The sequence below is a fragment of the Calonectris borealis genome, chromosome W (genome assembly GCF_964195595.1).
Source record: "Calonectris borealis chromosome W, bCalBor7.hap1.2, whole genome shotgun sequence".
In the NCBI taxonomy this organism is placed as follows: domain Eukaryota; kingdom Metazoa; phylum Chordata; class Aves; order Procellariiformes; family Procellariidae; genus Calonectris; species Calonectris borealis.
Window position 1 is genome coordinate 43039082 of NC_134351.1, and position 23050 is coordinate 43062131.

Below are 23050 nucleotides of genomic sequence, written 5' to 3' on the forward strand. Positions count from 1 at the left end.
TATCAGGACTGCTAAGAGGGGTTCATCCTTGTCTATTGCCTTTAGTACCTGCTTATGGACCTGCTGCTGATTAATTTTTTTAATTCCTTTTTCAACTGCTGATGCTACCTGCTTCTACAATGCCCATGGCAACAAATTCAAGAAATTCACTACATGCTGTGTAAAAAGTAGTACAGATTTTTCCCCCCTCCCAAAATATGTTTTAAACACATCTCCTATTTCTAGTACTGTGGGGTTTTGCAAATATCAGTTCTGCATGCACTTCACCTACCACCTCAGTTTTGTAGACCTCCCCATGCCCAGCCTTCTCCTCTCCAGAGTGAGGAATCCCAGACTTTTTCATAAAGAAGATGCTCCATCCCTTTACCATTTTAGTTGTCCTTCTCTGCACATTCTCTAATTTTGATAACTAAAGCAACCATTTTGAAAGTAAGTTCACAATCCAGAAGATAATCATATTTCCACTCTGAAAAGTTAAATAAAATATCTGGAAAATGCATATTTGGTCTAATATTTATGGCAGAGCTTCAAATTATTGGCATTAGCTAATTTTAAAATATCTTTAGCTCCAGCTAGGTATCTGTAGCTGGAAGTCAACTTAAACCCAACTGAAAAGATATAGGTTTTACTTCCGCCAACAGAGGTTTTAGATATCAGCACTAAAACCTAATAAGCCACATGAATTCCACTTTACCATTGCTTACGAAAGCCTGCATTTGGCTGTCACTAATTCCATGTGAAGCAAACAATCAGGTAAATTCAGCACTGCAATCATTTGCAAGTCTATCAGCAAGATGCAAAATCAGGTAATCTAAATTTCCACAATTCTCCCCACCATTAATATCCACATAGCCCCAGGCTAAAAAGTAAGAGGATTTAAAAAGAAATTACTTTGTTATTGAAATAGGTGTTCTGCTGTGACAATTGTTTTACTGCCCATTTTGGGCTGGAAAAAATAGCTCAAACAAAATTAAGTAGCATCTCCATGATCCACCTAATTCTAAATTTCAGTTTGAAACTGTACCAACAGTATTTGAGGACTGATTCTAGAAGTACCATTCATTTTATGTACACCAATAATATTTGGATGGCTTAGCTCCTGTAAAAATTTTGTTTCCCTGAGGACTGTTCTGTTGATTCCTACATTGAAGAAAAAATACAAGATGAGACAGAACAAAATTTAAAACTTTGGATTAAGCTCCAAAGAAACCTCTCATTCTGTTACTCACTAATGATTTACTACTACAAACTACTTCCCCACCACTCAACAATTTCTTAAATAACAAGTACATTGCCATAGATAAGTAGACTGCTGCAGAATAAAAGTGGACATATACTTTTTTCCAAAGCAAATAAATTCTACGCCACATGTATTGGGTTTGCGTAGCAAGGGTTTGGTAGAAGGGGGGCTGCAGGGGTAGCTTCTGTGAGAAGCTGCTAGAAACTTCCCCCATGGCCGATAGAGCCAGGGCCAGACAGCTCCAAGATGGACCCACTGCTGGCCAAGGCTGAGCCAATCAGCAACGGTGGTAGCGCCTCTGTGATAACATATTCAAGAAGGGGGAAAAAAAACTGTGGCAGAACGACAGCCAGAAGAGAGGAGTGAGAATATGTGAGAGAAACAACCCTGCAGACACCAAGGTCAGTGAAGAAGGAGGGGGAGGAGGTGCTCCAGGCGCCAGAGCAGAGATTCCCCTGCAGCCCGTGGTAAAGACCATGGTGAGGCAGGCTGTCCCCCTGCAGCCTGTGGAGGTCAACGGTGGAGCAGATATCCACCTGCAGCCCATGGAGGACCCCACGCCGGAGCAGGTGGATGTGCCCAAAGGAGGATGTGACCCCGTGGAGAGCCTGCGCTGGAGCAGGCTCCTGGCAGGACTTGTGGCCCCATGGAGAGAGGAGCCCACGCTGGAGCAGGTTTGCTGGCAGGACTTGTGACCCCGTGGGGGACCCACGCTGGATCAGTCTGTTCCTGAAGGACTGCACCCTGTGGAAAGGACCCATGCTGGAGCAGTTTGTGAAGAACTGCAGCCCGTGGGAAGGACTCACATTGGAAAAGTTTGTGGAGGACTGTCTCCCGTGGGTGGGACCCCACGCTGGAGCAGGGGAAGAGTGTGAGGAGGAAGGAGCAGCAGAGACAACGTGTGATAAACTGACCACAACCCCCCATTCCCCATTCCCCTGTGCTGCTCAGGGGGACGAGGTAGAGAAAATCGGGAGTGAAGTTGAGCCTGGGAAGAAGGGAGGGGTGGGGGGAAGGTGTTTTAAGATTTGGTTTTATTTCTCATTATCCTTTTGTCGTATTTTTTCCCCCTGTGCAGCTGAGTAGGGGGAGTGATAGAGCCGCTTGGTGGGCACCTGGCGTCCAGCCAGGGTCAACCCACCACACCATAGTAATTAGATGTAGATTATAAAGGAACATGCCCCCCTTTTGGCAAAACGGGGAAGTTCTAGCAAAAGTCTAAAAAAAAATAAAATAATAATTAAAAAAAAATCACCTTTTTCAGGGTATAGTAAGCTTGGGTTTTGTTTTAAAGAAAAGTTACATCTTGCAAATATCAGTTCTTCAACGTGTCTCACTTCCAGAGAGAGGCACACTGACAAACCTCATTAATATCTCTCTCTCATTTTTGAAATAGCATTATTTAATAAGGCAAGGCACACATCCTTTTATACCACAACGTGAGAATAGAAAAGCTACAGTGGCCAAAACCTGCTCACCCTTGCTTGAATCCTTTAATAGCCAGATTTTATAGAGGAAAAACCTGGGGGGGTACACTTTGGCAGTCACACCGACTGCACTGCATCAAACCACGATTCCTGCAGGGTAACAATTCCTCCTTCAAAAATGCTGGTATGTATGGCTTGTACAAAAACTGCCCGGCAAGCAAATGCTCCTGTGGTACGTTGTGCAGCAAGAGTTCCAGCTGTACATGAGGTGAAAAACAGTGTTCTCCCAAAACTTGGGATCTGATTCAATGTGTAAGACTCTAGCAAAGTTTTGGGTAAAGCTACATGGATTACTTTACACTCCTGCTTTGCCTATTTTAATTACTTATTTTAGAATCAAGTTGACAATGTCTGCTTTCAGGTGGGCAAAGCCTTAGATTCAGAAAAAAGTATGCCACATTACCAGACAACACAGGGAAAACAGACATGATCATTATTTTTAATAACTTTTTTGAACTATAGCTAGACATTGTATAAGCCAAAAGTAATGACTGAATGACTGTCCTTGAAGGACATTAGTCCATTGAAGGCCAGGTGGATCATGACTGTGTCAGCCCAACTGGGAGACTCCGAGATGAGTGCTCAGTTTCTCTTTTAAAATTTTTTCCTTAGAATGGAATTGGACAGTTGAGAGCAAAGATTCTTCACCGGAAAGTTGGTAACCTGATGCAGGATCCCTTAAGGATGGCAGCCTACACACATACAAAATTCTACTACACCACACAGGCTGTAAGAGAAGACCACGATTATTGGGTTTTTACTTGCAATATCCATGCCTAAAGGCACATGGCTAGTCAGAGCACATGATCAAAAGACACTGCTCTGTGGACCTGATTTCTCAACATAAAACAAACCCACAAAGAGACAAGAGTTATAAGATCTTGTTTTTATTAACTTTTGTCTCAGCATAAATCACAAAAATAGAACAAAAGAAACAGCTGAAAACCAAGATAAACACTCTCACGTGTCTTACATATTTAAGGCACAGAGATGCATCAATACAAAAAGATATTCTAAACTCAGTGCTGTAAAGATTATTATTCTGTGCTATATTCGTGTTTGTATTCCACTTAAATTGAGAAGCTAGCCAGTTATATACTCATATTTAGACATATACTATGCATGCAGGTATTTCTGCTGCTTTTTTCTGTCCCTGCAGTTTGGGAAGCTGGGTTGTCCACTTCTGTCCCTGCAGTTTGGGCTCTACTAAGCCTTACACTAAAAGAGTTGAGCTAATTTTTCTCAGCCAAGTTATGGTGTGGGAAATTAATGCACGAATTTACAAAAGCAAAGCAAACAAAGCACAGCTTCTGCAGCATGAATTTGTTTTAAAACTCACCATCTTTAGCATATGATCTATGTCCCAGTTTAATCTGAAAAGAAATTTTTCATATTATACAAGGTTAAGCCATCTGCCCCAACAGTAGGGGATACATTCTTTAGTGTTATTCTTCTAAGACAGGATGAGTTTTAGTACCATGAAGTGCTTTACCAGCTAGGTGGTGGTTTGTTTTTTTAAGAAGAAAGAAAAAAAAAAAAAAGAGAGAATTGTCTCCACAGCATTAGCTTTTACGAAAGCTTAAAAATAGTCATGATGGTTGAAAACAGACATAATGCAAACTGGCAGCATAAAATGCTTTGTAGCCACAAAGCTTTATTATATCACTAACGAGCTTCTCCCCAGGGAGAAATGAGGCCAAAGTAATTGACAGTTGTCTTAGAATGATTCTAGTAAAATTAGCATACTCTAAACTTGGGCTGACTTAAAGTCCTTCTATCTCAATCATCTACTGCCCTGAAATTTTCAAGTCCAGAATCCTGTCACTGATATTTCCAGATGATAAAAGTTAAGAAAATATTCTGATACAAACAAGAATGTTTTTCACAACAGCTGCTACTAGTAGCAACCATACAGGAACAGCATTATAATGCTAAAATGGATTAGTGTATCAAACAAAATTACTTACTATTTATATGGTTTAATTCACCTAGTAAAGTAGGCCCTTTAACTAACCAAAGTACTGTAACATACATTTTTCATCCCTCGCAAAGTACCTAAAATCACCTATTTTTAATACAAAAACTTTCTGTAATCTCTTCAGATTGTATGAAGCGAAACACTTTATGAAAACATAGACATTTTTAACATTTATATTCAAACAGTTAAGTTGCAGATCTAAGATCACTTTTGTCAAATTCTGTCAGAATTGGTGGTAATTTTTTGAGGAACTTCATCAGGAGTAACATTCCCGGACTGAAGGAAATAAGGTACGGCAGGAGGAAAGATTCAAAAAGCAAGCCACTAGCAAGGACTAATAAAGCCTGAATTTTGGAAATGTGTGTTTTGTTTTAAGGATACACCTGTTTAACAAATAACCAAAATTTCAAGTTAAAGACCAGGTAACCCTTGCAGAAACTCATAAATGTAGTAAGACTGAAGCTAGTCTGTCTTCTTGGAGGAAAAAAAAAGTATTAAAGATGACTTAACTGGATCATTTAAACAAAACACTCTAGAAACAAAATCTTCCCCCATTACCCATCAAGTCTGTCCAAAAAATCATTAGGCAGGTCAAGAGCAACCAGACACTTGATCACACAATGGGAAAATATTCTGACACTCACCTTTTTAATAGCAACAATTTGGTTGGTGTTCTTATCCCTTGCTTTATAGACAGTAGCAAACTAAGGAGAAAGAGAGAGGCTCGCGTGACTACAGGGGCATGCAAGTTGTATGCCAGCGCAGCCTCGTCGGAGGCTCGGACGTTGCCACAGCAGACACGGCCCCCGAGCCACCGAACCCAGCTCCTCGGGCTGGAGAGGTGCCCGCGCCAGGGCCTTCCCTCAGGAGGAGGCCATGAAATCCTGGTGTCAGCACGGTGGTGGGGGACAACCTGCCTCCCCCGCACGAGGCCGGCCCTCTCACCCTATAACCGCAGTATCACCCTGCCTCGCAGCAGGGTCCCACCGCTGCGTGCGGAAGGCGAGACGGGGCCAGGCCAGCCCACGGGCCGGGCAGAGGCCGCTAGAGCCAGCGCCGCTGCAGGCAGCCCCAGGGCCGCGGGGCTCCCCTCTGCCACGGCCACTCCAGTTACAAGAGGGCCGTCACCAGAGCCGCTTGACCGTCCCTCACAGAGCGGCCGGGCCCGGCCGACCCCTCAGAGGGGACCCCCGCACCTGGCGGGCCGGGGGGAAGCTGAGGAGCTCTGCATACACCAACCTGTCCCTCCTCCAAGAAGTCAAGTTTCTCATAGCGCTTGGCGCGCGCCCACGCATCCATCGCTGCCGGGGCGGGAGGATCGGGGACAGACACAGAGAGAGAGACGCGGGGGGGGGGAGGGGGGAGAGAGGGGGGGAGAGAGAGGGAGGAGTGGTGGGGGAGAGAGAGAGAGGAAGAGGGGGAGACGCACCCACCCCCCCACCCCGCCCCTGGCAACCGCCGCCGGCACTACACCCCTCGCCGCTTCCCGCCAGCGCCGGGCGGTGCCTCGCGAGAGCCGCCTGGCACTGTCCCCAGCTCCCGGTAACTCATAGGAGGCGCGAAGGGGAAGAGGGCTGATGAAGCAATCGGCGCCGTTATCTCCAGTACCGGAGGAGAGGAGGCTGGGGCACAGCCCGGGAGGGGAACGCGCAGCTGCTCTTCAATACCACAGGTTACAGCACTACACGGCCCCTTGGCTGAAAGCAGCGTGACTGACGCTAGGGCCGTTGGCTGTACCAGCCTGAGATGCACAGGCACAGCCTGGCTCACTTCTGTCTGCCACGTGCAAGGCTGTAGTTAAGGACTATGCAAATTAAGCCTAGAGTTCAGGTATATTGTGGACTTCTAACTGTAATTGGTCCCAAAGGGCTCTCTTCTGAAACAGTTAATAATTTAAATAATCCCAGAGCAACCTATTTTTATTTTTTCCCAACCTCACATCTGATATTCAGTTGTATAACTACTAAGAACAACCACGCAGTCTTAATAATCTTTGAGAATACTTCAGTGTCCCTTTCCTGCCCATAAAATCATTCCTGATGAGACATCTGAATCTTTTTAAATAGAAAAAGAAAACAACTCAGTTCTATTGGCAAGTTTGCAAATGGCTAATTAGAAAAATATTTTAATGGCGTGGACATCAAATGCTAGTTAGATTTTCTGTTGATGGCTTTCTCAATCACAAATTAATATATAGTGTGTTGTGTCAACCTTCTCACCCTTCATATGGGTTTTTATTAAAGCTATTAGTATACAATCATAATATTAAGGAAATGCCTTTATTGTGAATACAATACTTCATTCTTCAACAGTGGCAAACAAACTGTCTTCCATACTTATTCTGGACCTCCACGCTGTAAAATAAAAGCAGACAGTTAAATACATTCCACTAAAAGAACGGGAAATGGAGATCAAATCTTTTTTGCCTTTCTAGATTAACAGAGTTCTAGTTTTAATTTCCGATTTAGACATTGATTTTTAATCTATATAAGAACATGCACAGTGTGTCAAAGTATCAGCATCTACCCTTAACAGCTCCATTTTTTTCAGGGGAGAATACAAAAAGATCAACACCTGCAACTTATAATTATAGCTGCTTCCAATTCTCCCACTCTGAAGAAACCTGACTCTTATTCACTTTAGAAAGGTCTGATAAACACAGCAGTAGTAAACAGAAGTTTTAGAATTATTTTCAGTGCCCAAATTCCAAAGTGCAAAGTAAAAACAAAGCCAAGGTCAGCCATTACAATCTTTATGAGAAATCAGAAAGGTACTCAATTCATTATTTTGCCAACAAAATTATTTTACAACTTACCTCACCATTAGAAAATTTATGCTAGAGGTCAAGAAGTGTATTACTATGGAAAATAAATAATTTTATTTCTAATTATAATACCCTGATATACATGCAGGAAAACTGATTTCCTCTACTAACATGATCACACTGTAGGTGTCCTTATCATTTAACAAAGCTATGTAAGTGTCTTTTCATTTCAAACTCACACTCATCTCTCCAGTTCTTCAAATTTTGTGCATTCTCCCTTTTTAAGCATCAGTGTTTACAACTGAAAATTGTTACAGAACAAAAGCAGGTTTTTCTGGCCTTTCATGTACAATGTCATATTTGCAAATATTGCAGAAAATATTTATATCAAGTTTAATAAAATGTTTCCGCTACTAGAAATACAAGAGTTAACTTACTAATAAATAAGTTATAAAAACTAGTTTGAGAAATATTTTGGACTTCAGTCACCTGGTAATAGCCTTTGCTGGTCTAAGAACAGACTCTTGTGCTCCTGTCCAGCATATTCAAATTACACATTAAAGAGCTATTACAAAACAGGTAGTGACTGTGATTAATGTAGGCTACGACTATCGCTAGCTATCTGCATGTCTGTTTTAAGTCTGTATCTCTCTAATCAGTGATACCACAAGCTACTAATTAGTGAGAGTTGGGTACCTTGTGTATTAAGATTTTGTAGTTTGGGTATTGTGTATCAAAGCTGTGAAAACTCTGAGTATACACTTACCAAGAATTACAATGTAATACCATATTTTAAACTTTGAAGAAGGTGTAGAAATAAGATAAATGCTAAGTAAATACAGACAATACACACCAATAAATGAAACTTACTTGAATATATTCAATCTCTTCATCTGACATAAGTTTCCTTCTGTATTTCTGAGGTAAGTTTCTTGCTAATTCAGAAGTGTCTGGTATACCTTGTATTCTAATAACAGGTGAAATATTTTGAAATGCCGGTGATCTGCCTCCTACAGACTCCTGTGCTTTTGAAGCATTGAGAGATGGCACACTTGCTTGTAGAGATTCCTGTACTGAAACCCAGATTGCAAAACCATTTACAGAAATATAACAAGACTGTAAAATTAATTAATGAGCAGCCAATAAAAGTTATCAGTTATTGACAATTTTCTTCATTATAACAAATACTTAAAAGAATTAAAAGATACTCTACTTCTCACAAGCTGTTTTTATTGTTGTTAAATATACCAAGAACACAGTGAAGAAATTCTGAAAGTAAAAGAAAGCATATTTGAGTGGAAGAAATACTGATGTGGAAACAGAAGATAAATCAGCATATATCCTAACAAAGGCTTTTTCACTGGGAAGCTGTACTTGCAGAAAAAGCATAAAGTATCAAATGTGTGTGTGGAGGAGGTTATGTAGAAAGATAACCAAGATAAATAACTAACATCCACTAAGATGATGCTTTTTGTTTACTGCAACTGTAAAGACAGACAAGTGAAAAAGAGGTAGAGGCTTACAGAAAGATAAAGATCACAATTATGACATACCACAACATGCAATACAATGCTGTACCCATTTTTAATATTACAAAATGGCATCATATCAAATTATGTTAATGATGTGGAGAATTAACCTCACATATTGGGCATCAGCAATCAAACTTAATGAAATACAGAGACCAAGGAGTATGTGAAGTACTTTACAGGTGAGGGCCAGGAACTAGGCTTAAGAAATTCACATCAAAGAAGTTGCCTTGAGTTTAAGGATAGGAGAACCGATGACAAAAGGGCAGTGTTATCAAAGTCAGCACTGAAAGAATTTTGAACCTTAGGTCTGTCCCACCATGGCTGATCTTGCAGTGGAAACACACAATTACCCCACCAGGCAGGACTGAGTCTTATAGCAATATGTTTACTTCAGAAGCACTTAGGCCTCTGTATATAAGATTAAAACACCTGAAAAAGCAGAATGCTTCCACAGGAAGTCCCTCCCAGTGCTCCTGGAAAAATGATCAAGACAAATGCAACATCTAAACAGCTGGGAAAGAGGGACTACATAATTATAAAATAAGCAGCATCAAGACTGAGCAGACCTGGATGAGTCAAAGAATGCAAGGAGTTAAAATGCCACAGTGTTGCCTGCCTCTCTCCCCCCTGCCTCCAACATGATCAATGAGGACAAAGGAGAGGATCCAGTTTTAGCCATAGTGAGTCTGAGCCAATTGCAGGACAGGGACGTCAAACACCTGCAGCAATGTCTTTTTTGGTGGGGGAAAAAAAAAACACAAACCAAAACCAAAACAAACAAACAAACAAAAAAACCCCCACAACACAAACCAAACCACCATTGAGAGGCATATTCAGAGGTTCTCAGTCAGAAGACTGTATCTGAAAGTTGCAAGTTGATCAGGTGGTTCAGGAACAAAGGAAGGTCCCAAACAGAGCGAGGAGGAAGAAAACCCATCAGAAGGAACACAATCTGAACAGGGGGCATGCCATTAAGCTGAAATTTTAAAATTTAAGAGCAGGAGGCAAAGAGAACAGAAGATGAAAACAGAAGAAAACAACACACAGCACACAGATGATAACAGTTTTGGCTAGTAATGACTACAAAGTATTTTTGTTTCAAGAAGTAACACACCTTATATATGAAAAAAGAGAAAAAGTTTCTCCAAATTTGTTTTATATACCACATAAATGTTTAGAGATTTGCCTAAGATTTTCCTGTATTGTATGTTTTAAAGTCTGAAGTGTAGTTGGAATAGAAGCATTAGCCAATTAAAAACCTGAAGTCAAGACTCAAAAATACCCAACCTAATACTGCTGTTGCTTAAGCTCAGATACAGTCCCTACTACAGTTTTCCCTTCCCTGTTTGAGACCATCATGTTGCAGTAGTAATATGATAATAGAATTTGGCTGGCCTTTCAAGCACTCACACCCCTAAAAGTATAGTCTTGATCTGCAGAGCTCTGTTTAGCTATGTAGAAGCAACAGTCTGGTACAGTGAAACACAGTTATTGCTACAGCGTTCAAGCAAAGTGAGGTAGATTGCAATTTACTAGTGAGGCGACAGAAATCGATTAAGGTAGAAAAGTCTAACATACTTAAAATATATAGTCACAAAAATCTTCTGATGCAAAGATAAACATGAGCTAAGTAACATGTTTTTAAGCCTTTGAGAAAGCAATTCACTGGCATGAGAGGTGGTGCGATTGGCTAAACTGGGCACAAGATACGAAATTCTGACTGAAAGCTATTGCAGAAAATAGTTCCTGAAGAATTCACAGGTAAGTCAGAAGTGGCACTGATGTGCACTGTAGATATTTTGCAATGTTAATGGATAAACTAAACTTAAAGCTAAATCCCAAATGTGATAATGCTGTGGCAAATACGTGGTACGGTATCATTTCTAAACAAGTGAGAATAACAACAGAGCTTCTTAAAACATCTACTACTTTAGTTTCAAATGCTTTATTGACTCAAAAGGAATATTAAAACAACATACAGCTCATTAACTTTGATGTAACAGTATTGGGGTTCCTATAAATATAAACATAGCTATAGGTATAAAAATTAATTTCAAAGATTGCAATGAAGTTAATTTTTTCTCAGCATTAATTAATAGCACAAGGAAACACTTCTTAAAATGTACAGTGGGATGGCGCTCTCAGCTATAATCAGGGTTTTAAATACCACAGACATCGCACGCTCCAATTAGGAAAAGAAAGGATGAGGAAAATGCAATATCATTTCTGCAAAGATCACCAAATACCTAAGGCTGCTTCAAATTGACTTGGGCACTATCACTTCAGGCAAATATTAGTATTTGCAAAAATGGGACTTTGTATATAAGTAGGAAAACAACACTGGAAATCTTTGTGAATCTGCCTTGACCAAGAAATAGAGACATGCGTGCATTATGTATACTCCCACAGTTATATAGAATCTGAAAAGGAAGAGTCAAAGAGTTGCCTTCAAACTAAAACAACTATGGTTCAGAAGCCCTGCTCAAAATCAGTTGAGTCGCATAGTCGAAGCAGAAAAATTGTGTGCTGGTTCTTATATAAAACAGTTAACGCAAAGAAATGTGGCACAAGTTGTATCTATAGATGAAATACTTACTTTTAGGTCTGGGACTACTTTTTCTGTCCGGAAACTTAATTAATGGAGTATGTGGCTTGACTACCTAGAACAAGACAAGGTAGTAGGAGAAACAGGGAGAATAAAATATATTTCTAGATGAACATTAACTTTACAATAATAAAATGGAACGTACAACATATTAAACAACCACTTCTATACTGCTGCTTTGTGCACCGCCACTCTGATAAACTTAGAAAAGTTCTATTTTTACTCAAGGAGAAATTTCACCTTTAAAGGCATTCCTCCACCCTAGTGTCCAGAACAGGAATAAGCATTCTCTTCCTTTTCTCACAGCAATCAGTGTGTATGCAGAAATAGCTACCACAGTAGCATAAATGGAATGATAAAGTTTTAGCACATGGAATTGCTAGCTGTGCTCTGCCTGTACATAATTGTTCAGCGGTCTGGATGGAATTGACCAGTTCCATTAAGAAAAAAACTATAAATTATAAAGCCTGGTATTCAAAGTCACTCTGCTTATTTTTGAAACATGTCTTTTCAAGAAGACTCCATGTTTCACCTTCACATTGAAGGGAAGAGGGATGGCTTAGAAAGGAGATGCTGGCTAGCGCCCTCCCCTCTCGAACAGCGCACAAAAGGGGCAGGGCTGCCCGGTAGCATCCTTTAGTACCAGAAGGAGACCAGGCACCGGAATCAAATGACCAGCGCCACCGGGACGGCCCCGCCGCATGCTTCTTCCCCCGCGCCAAGGACACCGGCCTCTCCGGCAGCGACTCGGCCACCTCAGGCCCCAGTGGCCGCGCGCGAGGCGAGGCCCGCCACCGGCGCCGGGCTACCGGCCCCAGTCACCGCAGCCGCCCCCCAGGCCGCAAGCTGAGCGCCGTTACCTGAACGACCCTAATGGCGGCCGCCATCTTACTGCCCATGGTGACGCCACAGCGCCGCGCCCCACCGCCTGCGCCTGAGAGGCACCAGGCCACGCCCACTATGGGCGGGGCCCGGTGGAAGGGCTGTTGGAGGCAGTGCCAAAATACAAACACAACAAAATACAGAGGCAACGCATTAAAAGTAAAAAACCGCTTCAAGTAGCTCTGCGTTTTATTTTAATTCGATCAAGACACGGCCGATCCACCTTTTAAAAGCTGACATTCACTTATAAAGACAGCCAATGTTTTTATTTAACATATTACTGTGGTGGGTTGACCTTGGCTAGACACCAGGTGCCCACCAAGCTGCTCTATCACTCCCACTCCTCAGCTGCACAGGGGGGAGAAAATATAATGAAAGGCTCGTGGGTCGAGATAAGGACAGGGAGATCACTCAACAATTACCGTCACAGGCAAGACAGACTCAACTCGGGGAAATTAATTTAATTTATTGCCAATCAAATCAGAGTAGGATAATGAGAAATAAAACCGAATCTTAAAACACCTTCCCCCCACCCCTCCCTTCTTCCAGGGCTCAACTTCACTCCTGAATTCTCTACCTCCTCCCCCCCGAGCGGTGCAGGGGGACGGGGAATGGGGGTTGCGGTCCGTTCATCACACGTTGTCTCTGCCGCTCCTTCTTCCTCATGCTCTTCCCCTGCTCCAGCGTGGGGTCCCACCCACGGGAGAGAGTCCTCCGCGAACTTCTCCAACATGGGTCCTTCCCACAGTGTCCTGGTTTCAGCTGGGATAGAGTTAATTTTCTTCCTAGTAGCTGGTATAGCCCTGTGTTTTGGATTTAGGATGAAAATAATGTTGATAACAAACTGATGTTTTAGTTGTTGCTAAGCAGTGTTTATACTAAGTCAAGGACTTTTCAGCTTCCCATGCTCTGCCAGGTGCACAAGAAGCTGGGAGGGAGCATAGCCAGGACAGCTAACCCAACTGGCCAACGGGGTGTGGTGGTGCATTCCCCCCCACCCTTCCTGGGCCGCTCCACGATCTCAGAAAATCCCATTAAACCTTGGCCTTGGTGTAATGAGTCAGGCGGTGAAGCGTCCCTTTACCGTATCAGGAACTCTTGCGTAGCTGAGGTTGGGGAACGTACCGATTGTACCAGAAAATTCCGCTGCCTGGCCCAAGTGGAGGACGAGAGCGGGGATAATTGTCATCCCCTGATACCCTTATCCGAGTCTCAGCTCAAGTGGAACGATACCATTGTTACTGAAACCTTGAGAGTTTTGATGGATGACTAAAAAGTCAATCATCTTGTGACCCTATAAACAGTGGTCCCAAGTGAGACCCTTTAAGCTCTCCTGGACTGCAGCGAGCTGCACCCAGAATCTCCCTCTGAGCGGAACGCTTCTCAGAGTTCGCAAACTCTCGAGTTTGTGATATTCAGAGGACCGTCGCCGACTAGCACGGGACCTGGGCTGCAGCACTCCTCGGCCGAAACACTCCTCGAGGCTCAATCCTTCACCCATTGAGAAATGCCAAGACATTTGACGTGAGTATTTCACTGAAATAGAGGGGAATTTTTAACACGGGGTATTCCATACCATATGACGTCATGCTCAGTATATAAACTGGGGGGTTGGCCGGGGAGGGGGAATCACTGCTCAGGGACTAGCTGGGCATCGGTCGGCAGGTGGTGAGCAATTGCATTGTGCATCACTTATTTTGTATATTCTATCATCATCATCATTATTATCATCATTATTATTTTCCCTTCCTTTTCTGTCCTATTAAACTGTCTTTATCTCAATCTACAAATTTTACTTTTTTTTTTCCCCAACTCTCTTCCCCATCCCACTGGTGGGGGTGGGGAGCGAGCAAGCGGTTGTGTGGTGTTTGGCTGCCTGCTGGGTTAAACCACAACACGCAGGCTGCAGTTCTTCATGAACTGCTCCAGCATGGGTCCTTTCCACGGGATGCAGTCCTTCAGGAACAGACTGCTCCAGCGTGGGTCCCCCACAGAGTCACAAGTCCTGCCAGAAGACCTGCTCTCCAGCGTGGGCTCCTCTCCACGGAGTCACAGCTTCCTTCGGGTGCATCTACCTGCTCCGGCGTGGGGTCCTCCATGGGCTGCAGGGGGATATCTGCTCCACTGTGGACCTCCATGGGCTGCAGGGGGACAGCCTGCCTCACCATGGTCTTCACCACGGGCTGCAGGGGAATCTCTGCTCTGGCGCCTGGAGCACCTCCTCCCCCTCCTTCTTCACTGACCTTGGTGTCTGCAGGGTTGTTTCTCTCACACATTCTCACTCCTCTCTTCTGGCTGTTGTTCCGCCACAGTTTTTTTTTCCCCTTCTTGAATATGTTATCACAGAGGCGCTACCACCATCGCTGATTGGCTCAGCTTTGGCCAGCAGTGGGTCCATCTTGGAGCTGGCTGGAATTGGCTCTATCGGACATGGTGGAAGCTTCTGGCATCTTCTCACAGACGCCACCCCTGTAGCCCCCCTTCTACCAAAACCGTGCCGCACAAACCCAATACAATTACACGCTATGATTTAGTCAATTTTCTTCAAACATGAAGGCAAAATGCAACTGTTAATGTAAAAATACATTTAAAATACTGCTTAGCTGCACAGTTAACAGGATGAAGTCACCTCTTCCATTTTACCTACATTTTCTCTAGGGTTGTCATTTTGCCATGTGGGACAGCATCTAGAGGTTGCATCTACTCCTGGATGCTTTGCTTAACTAATCACAATATAGCACAGGCACAAGTGATAGTTACAATTAAGAGTATAAACTTTTTGGTGTTTAAAATTATACATAATGCTTTAATAAAAAAAAAAAAAGACAAAAACCAAACACTGACTTAACTAAGTTTTCCAGTTTGAGCTTTCTACAGGGGCAAAGCAGGGTCATGGATCCTGTCTGAGCTCTGCAGCCTTCTCCCCAGGGCTTGCTGGTGCCCAGAGGAAGAGCTGTACTGGCATACTTCTCCCTCCCAGAAGGGAGGACAGAAATTGTAGAGCCTTGGTTTAAGCCCACTTTTTACATAAAAGCTTGAAATATATAGATTATTATTCTTTCTTGTGTTATTGCTGCCTTTCAGAGGAAAATGAGCTCTTGGGACAGGACAGCTATGAAATGTCTCTTCAGTTAGTTTTATCAGCTACGCTACCTGTTTGAACATTTGTTGTGTACCAGGAATTAAATTTCACTTCAAAGAGTTGCATGGCCACATTCTGAGTCTCTAGAGAGAACAACTTCCAGAAAGGTTAAATTTTCAAATTCTTTAATATGCATCATGAAAGCACACTTTATCAAGTTTAGTATATTGATTACATACACTGTATAAAATGAAACACCATTTCTCCTGACTCACAAAAAAGAGACCTTTTTTTCAAGCTGCAGAACAATTGCCTTTAAAGATGGATCTTGTGCCCAGTTAACTCTGCTTCCGATTATGATATTCTATGAGAAAGAAAGTTTATTGGTTAAAAAAAGCCTTTAAAAAGGATTATTCCTATTAAAAATCTATCAAAACCTGTGTGTTTTAATTTTTAATTTGGAAGCCCTTTAAATTCACAGCAGTGTTTGAAATGGGTGGGATGGGGGAGAGAGGAGAAAGGGAAGTATTGGTTTAGATCCTATTGTCAATACAGAGGCAAAAAAAAAAAAGTGGTGCTTTGAATTTTCTAGAAGTGCTGACACACCATCCCTATTTTAAACATAGAATTTAGAGGATTTTTTTTTTTTTTTAAAACACATAAAATAAAGTTTGCCTCAAACACAAGATTACACAGTTTCTAACATTCTCACCTTGCCGTTCTGGGTTGAAAACGGGAATTATTAAATTTAACCAAAGAAGATTTGTTCTACTTACAGCTCAGAAGATTTCAGGAATACAAAACAGAAGATAATTCCAGGAATCTAATCCAAAACCCACTAAAATGTTTAATTTCTCATTCTCAATTTGAGATGTAACATTATTATGTTACATCTATGTCAATGACCAGCTGGAGTACATGGAGCTCTGCCTGGGGATGGATGAGGAGCAGACAGAGAGCTTATGGGTCAGGATTAAAGGGAGGGCAGGGACAGGTGACATTACGGTGGGGGTCTGCTACAGGCCACCTGACCCAGAAGACCGAGCAGATGAGGCCCTCTGTAGACAGATAGGAGCAGCCTCACATTCACAAGCCCTGGTCCTCATGGGGGACTTCAACCACCCCGATATCTGTTGGAGGGACAACACGGCAGGGCATAAGCAATCCGGGAGGTTCCTGGAATGCGTCGATGATAACTTCCTTCTCCAAGTGGTAGAGGAGACAACGAGGAGAGGTGCTATGCTGGACCTTGTTCTCACCAACAAGGAGGGGCTGGTGGGGAATGGGAAGCTCAAGGGCAGCCTTGGCTGCAGTGACCATGAAATGGTAGAGTTCAAGATCCTTAGGGCACCGAGGAGGGCGCGCAGCAAGCTCACTACCCTGGACTTCAGGAGAGCGGACTTTGGCCTCTTCAGGGATCTGCTTGGTAGAGTGCCATGGGACAAAGCCCTGGAGGGAAGAGGGGCCCCAAGAAAGCTGGTTAATATTCAAGGATCACCTCCTCCGAGCTCAGGAGCAATGCATCCCAACAAAGAGGAAATCGGGCATAAACGCCAGGAGGCCTGCATGGATGAACAAGGAGCTCCTGGACACACTCAAACACAAAAAGGAAGCCTACAGAGGGTGGAAGCAAGGACAGGTAGCCTGGGAGGAATACAGAGAAATTGTCCGAGCAGCCAGGGATCAGGTTAGGAAAGCTAAAGCCCTGATAGAATGAAATCTGGCCAGGGACGTCAAGGGCAACAAGAAAAGCTTCTATAGGTACGTCGGGGATAAAAGGAAGACTAGGGAAAATGTGGGCCCTCTCTGGAACGAAACAGGAGACCTGGTTACCCGGGATATGGAGAAGGCTGAGGTACTCAACGACTTTTTTGCCTCGGTCTTCACCGGCAAATGCTCAAGCCACACCGCCCAAGCCGCAGAAGGCAAAGGGAGGGACTGGGAGAATGAAGAACCGCCCACTGTAGGAGAAGATCAGGTTCAAGACCATCTAAGGAACCTGAAGGTGCACAGGTCCATGGGACCCGATGAGATCCATCCGCGGGTCCTGAGGGAACTGGCGGACGCAGTTGCTAAGCCACTATCCATCGTATTTGAGAAGTCGTGGCAGTCCAGTGAAGTTCCTGCTGACTGGAAAAGGGGAAACATTACCCCCATTTTCAAAAAGGGAAAAAAGGAAGACCCGGGGAACTACAGGCCAGCCAGTCTCACCTCTGTGCCTGGGAAGATCATGGAGCAGATCCTCCTCGAAACTATGCTAAGGCACATGGAAAATAAGGAGGTGATTGGTGACAGCCAGCATGGCTTCACTAAGGGCAAATCGTGCCTGACAAATTTGGTGGCCTTCTACGATGGGGTTACAGCATTGGTGGATAAGGGAAGAGCAACTAACGTCATCGACCTGGACTTGTGCAAAGCATTTGACACCGTCCCGCACAACATCCTTGTCTCTAAATTGGAGAGACATGGATTTGACGGATGGACCACTCGGTGGATAAGGAATTGGCTGGATGATCACACTCAAAGAGTTGCGGTCAACAGCTCGATGTCCAAGTGGAGACCAGTGACAAGTGGCATTCCTCAGGGGTCGGTATTGGGACCAGTATTATTTAACATCTTTGTCGGGGACATGGACAGTGGGATTGAGCGCACCCTCAGCAAGTTTGCCGACGACACCAAGCTGTGAGGTGCAGTCAACACGCTGGAGGGAAGGGTTGCCATCCAGAGGGACCTGGACAGGCTTGAGAGGTGGGCCCGTGTGAACCTCATGAAGTTCAACAAGGCCAAGTGCAAGGTCCTGCACCTGGGTCGGGGCAATCCCAAACGTGGATACAGGCTGGGCGGAGAATGGATTGAGAGCAGCCCTGAGGAGAAGGACTTGGGGGTGTTGGTTGATGAGAAGCTCAACATGACCTGGCAACGTGTGCTTGCAGCCCAGAAAGCCAACCGTATCCTGGGCTGCATCAAAAAAAGCGTGACCAACAGGTCACGGGAGGTGATTCTCCCCCTCTACTCCGCTCTCGTGAGACCCCACCTGGAGTACTGCGTTCAGCTCTGGGGCCCCCAACATAAGAAGAGCATAGACCTGTTGGAGTGATTCCAGAGGAGGGCCACGAAGATGATCGGGGGGATTGGAGCACCTCCCCTATGAAGACAGGCTGAGAGAGTTTGGGTTGTTCAGCCTGGAAAAGAGAAGGCTCCGGGGAGACCTTATAGCAGCCTTCCAGTACCTGAAGGGGGCCTACAAGAAAGCTGGAGAGGGACTTTTTACAAGGGCATGTAGTGATAGGACAAGGGGTAATGGCTTTAAACTGAAAGAGGGTAGATTTAGATCAGATATAAGGAAGAAATTCTTCACTATGAGGGTGGTGAGACACTGGAACAGGTTGCCCAGAGAAGTTGTGGATGCCCCATCTCTGGAAGTGTTCAAGGCCAGGTTGGATGGGGCTCTGAGCAACCTGGTCTAGTGGAAGGTGTCCCTGCCCATGGAAGGGGGGTTGGAACTAGATGATCTTTAAGGTCCCTTCCAACCCAAACCATTCTATGGTTCTATGATTATTATCAATGCAAACTAGTAGTAGACATAGTATGCAACACAAAATCACGTGGCTCTTTCTGTCCTTGAAATTCTTCTGATCATCCAAATTCAGAGAATGGTTATATCCTGTCTCCTACCTGAAGCCCTCCAATATGTTCTCTCTTTTCCCCAGTCTAATTTTTTTTTAATAAACTTTGTGTATGCTTAACTGGGATTTCATAAACCCATTCACAAGCACTGCAATTGCAATTCACTGTGCCTCCCATCTTTGTACTTATTGTCCTGGTTTCGGCTGGGATAGGGTTAAATTTCTTCCTAGTGCTGTGTTTTGGATTTAGTATGAGGAGAATGTTGATAACACACTGATGTTTTCAGTTGTTGCTAAGTGCCCTCCTAGTCCAAGGACAGCTCCCGTGCCTACTGACTGAGCTAGGTACACAAGATGGGAGGGAACATAATCAGGACAGCCAGCCCAGCTGGCTAATGGGGTATTCCATACCATGTGATGTCATGCTCAGTATATGAACGGTAGGCGTGATCCAGGAAGTACCGATCGCTACTTGGTTATCGGTCAGCGTGGGTGGTGAGCAATTGCATTGTGCATCACTCATTTTGTATATTCTATCATTATTTATTATTATTATTTTCCCTTTTCTGTTCTATTAAACTGTCTTTATCTCAACCCACGAGTTTTTCTCACTCTTACCCTTCTGATTCTCTCCCCGTCCCACTGGGGGGGTGGGGGGAGTGAATGAGCGGCTGTGTGGTATTTGGCTGCCTGCCATATTAAACCACGACAGTCCTTTTTTGGCGCCCAACGTGGGGCTCGAAGGGTTGAGATAACAATAGATCTGACCAAAGTGTGTTAAGGCAAAATTGTTATAAGCATTCGTTATATTGATTGGTTACAATGTTGATGTATTGGCTGCAAAGTTGTGGGGCTGGCTCTCAATGTTGGGTCATGTAATACCTTGCTTGCAGTATGTGTTCACTTTTGTGCTGTGTATCATTATTCAGAACTGGGCCAAGATTATCATTTTGCTGCTGTTTTATGAGGTGATAAGATCATTGGTCGTAAGTCTAATCTGGTATCTGTACTCACCACTGCCGTCATTTCTGTACCTCGGGAATCACCTCTTAGAAATTATTAGTAATTGCACTTGCTTCTCCTCGGAGAATGAATTTAAGGGGGAGACGGGATGGGACACTTTCTCCCACTTGTTCATCTTCCCTTCCATATTGTCAGAAACTCCTTTTTCTTCTATCCTCTTCACGAAGATGTCCACAATATTCCCTGAGAATTTTGAACATCCTTGGGATGTTCAAACAAGCATGTTCATATTGCTATGTCTCCTGAATGTGGTTCAGGTCTTGTTTAGGGTTAAACAACTATTCAGGAATACTGTCCAGAGATCAACCCTCAGCAACAAGAAAAGAGGGAGGGCAAACGGCGTTGCCTCGTCGGGGCAGGCGGAGCGGCGAGTCTCGGGGGCAGCGGGCAGCGGGAGATCAACCACGGCAACAGACACGGTAGCTACTCAAAACCCCACGACAGGCACTGTGGCTACTTCAAACCCCACGACAACCCCTGTGGCTACTCAAAACCCGGCAACAGTCACCGTAGCTTCTCCAACCCCTGCAACAGGCACTGCAGCCACTCAAGCTCCGGCAACAGGCACTACAGTTACTCCAACCCCCATGACAAGCACTGCAGCTACCCAAACCCCAGCAACAGGTACTACAGTTACTCCAACCCCCATGACAAGCACTGCAGCTACCCAAACCCCAGCAACAGGTACTACAGCTGAACCAGAGGACCAACCCTTGCTGGTATCCGTTGCCCCTGTACAGAAGAGGAAATCTTGGAAGCGGAGATCAGGTCGTTTAGAAAGGGATGATGGAAAAGCAGGACCATCACAAGGAGAGGAGGAGGAAGAGGAAGAACTCATAAACGAGACGGAAACCACCCAATCCCTATCCCTGAGTGAGCTGCGAGATATGCAGAAAGATTTCAGCCGTCGTCCAGGCGAGCATATTGTTACCTGGCTGCTCCGATGCTGGGATAATGGGGCCAGTAGCCTGGAATTAGAGGGGAAGGAAGCCAAACAGCTGGGATCCCTTGCTCGGGAAGAAGGCATTTGTGAAAGACTGAATTATAGAACTTTTGTCTCAAAGACTGCTTATCTGGGCAAGGGTTCCTTTGGCTGCTGAATATGATAAGATCAGCTGCAAGGTGTGAAAGATCTGGGCGAGGGTTCCTTTGGCTGCTGAATATGATAAGATCAGCTGCAAGGCGTGAAAGATCTGGGCGAGGATTCCTTTGGCTGCTGAATATGATAAGAATGGCTGCAAGGCCACAGAGATCTCCGGCTAGTAAGGTGTGAAAGATCTCCGGCTGGCACGTGCTTGGACAGTCAAGACTCAGGAATGCGGAGACATGTCGTTGCCATGGAAACTGCAGCCCTCCAACGAGAATAAAAGGGACTGCCAAGAGGACCCCAGTGCGATTGCCGACCCCGCCGAAACACCGCGGACTCCGGAGCGACCGCCCACCGCCGGACACCGAGAGACTTGGACCCCCGGGACGCCGCGGATCCATGGCGGTGACTATTGTTGCAACTCTATCCCGAATGCCTGCTTGACTTGTCTTTTTACTCTATTCTATCCTATCGCTACTAATTTTCTACTTTTGATATTAAAAGCTGCTGGTTTGGGTATACGGCATTTGACCTCGTTTTGTGTCTTAATCTCGCTCTTGGGATCATATCGAAACCTCCCCCGACATCGGATCGGGACATTCCCGACATCGGATCGGGACATTAAATTGGCGTCACGGACAGGATCCCTTGAGACGAGAGTGCCGTACTATTTCCCAAATACGTGAGACCTCTCAGGAAAGTGAAGGGGTGCGGGTCTGTGTTTGCTGTGTTAGAAATTTACGTGCTGCCTTCCTGAGACGACCGCTTCCCGCTTTGTCTGTGTTTAAAACTTACGTGCTGTTTTGTTTTCTAAATACGTGAGACCTCTCGGGAGAGTGAAGGGGTGCAGGGCTGTGTTTGTAACTTAGGTGCTGCCTTCCTGAGAAGACTGCTTCCCCGCTTTGTTTTGCAAATACGTGAAACCTCTCAGGAGAGTGAAGGGGGGCGGGTTTGTGTTTGAAACTTGCGCGCTGCCTTCCTGAGATGACCGCTTCCCCGCTTTGTATAAAGATGAGTGATACTAAAACTGTCCCTTCGGGGAGAGAAGTTTTGTTTGAGTTTTTGGAGAAACATAATGCACGACCCTCTGTACCCGGAATGGATTGGGCTCAGGGAAATTGGTATAATTTGCAGAGTGTGGTTGATCGGACGAGTGCTTTGCAAAAGGATGCGAGAGTGAGATCTGGAAGAGGAAAAGCGATTGTTTGTGCTGTTCTTGGTGCCAGTTTAGCCGCTGCTGTAGAGGCGAGAGAACGTTGTCACGTTGGGGAATCCCTAATTGTTGAATCCCTCCAAAACCTCGTTCGGTCCCTTCAGGGGCAAGTGGCAGAATTAAAGGAACAGCTTGAAGGAGAGAGAGACCAGGTGAAATATCTGCAGACTGCTCTTAAGGAGCAACTCCTTGCGGGCACTGCCCATGAGGAAATACCCCCAAGATCGGAAACTGGTTATCCTTTTAACGACTTGCAGGTAGCAAGAGAAAAAGTAGAGAAATTGGAACCGCCCTCGCTGCGACCCTTGGTTAAGACCGAGTATATTTATGATGATGAGGAGGATCAGTTCCCCCAGGTTACAACCAAGGAGGTCCCCTATACTGCCACTGAATTGGCGAAGCTAAAAAAGGATTTTGGCCGAACCCCTAGGGAGTCGGAGACGGAGTATGTGTGGAGAGTGTCGTTATCTGGGGGGGATCAGATTTTGTTAAGTGAAAAGGAGGCGGAGGGGTATTGGGGACCGGGAGTAT

At 44.5% G+C, this 23050-nt stretch overlaps 2 protein-coding genes across 3 annotated transcripts in view; both read right to left on the reverse strand.

Moving 5' to 3' along the window:
* Positions 1-6965: 6965 nt before the first annotated feature.
* LOC142074664 (alpha-ketoglutarate dehydrogenase component 4-like) lies at positions 6966-12567 on the reverse strand. Its single transcript, XM_075135436.1, has 4 exons — positions 12467-12567; positions 11598-11661; positions 8340-8542; positions 6966-7059 (listed from the first exon to the last, which is right to left on the reverse strand). The coding sequence occupies exons 1-4, from the start codon at positions 12503-12505 to the stop codon at positions 7042-7044; spliced, it is 324 nt and encodes a 107-aa protein (XP_074991537.1). The 5' UTR covers positions 12506-12567; the 3' UTR covers positions 6966-7041.
* A 3201-nt stretch (positions 12568-15768) lies between these two features.
* The window catches only part of LOC142074777 (centromere protein H-like), a 32909-nt gene continuing 25627 nt past the window's right edge, over positions 15769-23050 (reverse strand). The window contains exon 8 of one of the 2 annotated variants that reach the window (XM_075135643.1): positions 15769-15934. In XM_075135643.1, the coding sequence (XP_074991744.1) occupies positions 15842-15934 (93 nt within the window). In that variant the 3' untranslated portion in view covers positions 15769-15841. The remainder of the gene's footprint in view (positions 15935-23050) is intronic. The other variant, XM_075135645.1, reaches the window with a different exon arrangement.

Excerpts from the sequence above, each read along its gene's own strand:
- LOC142074664 (XM_075135436.1), bottom strand. The coding sequence starts at position 12,505 with ATGGGCAGTAAGATGGCGGCCGCCATTAGGGTCGTTCAG. Across the intron at positions 11,662-12,466 it reads CCGCCATTAGGGTCGTTCAG|GTAGTCAAGCCACATACTCC; the intron begins GTAACGGCGCTC and ends GTCTTGTTCTAG. Across the intron at positions 8,543-11,597 it reads AAGTAGTCCCAGACCTAAAA|TACAGGAATCTCTACAAGCA; the intron begins GTAAGTATTTCA and ends TCTGGGTTTCAG.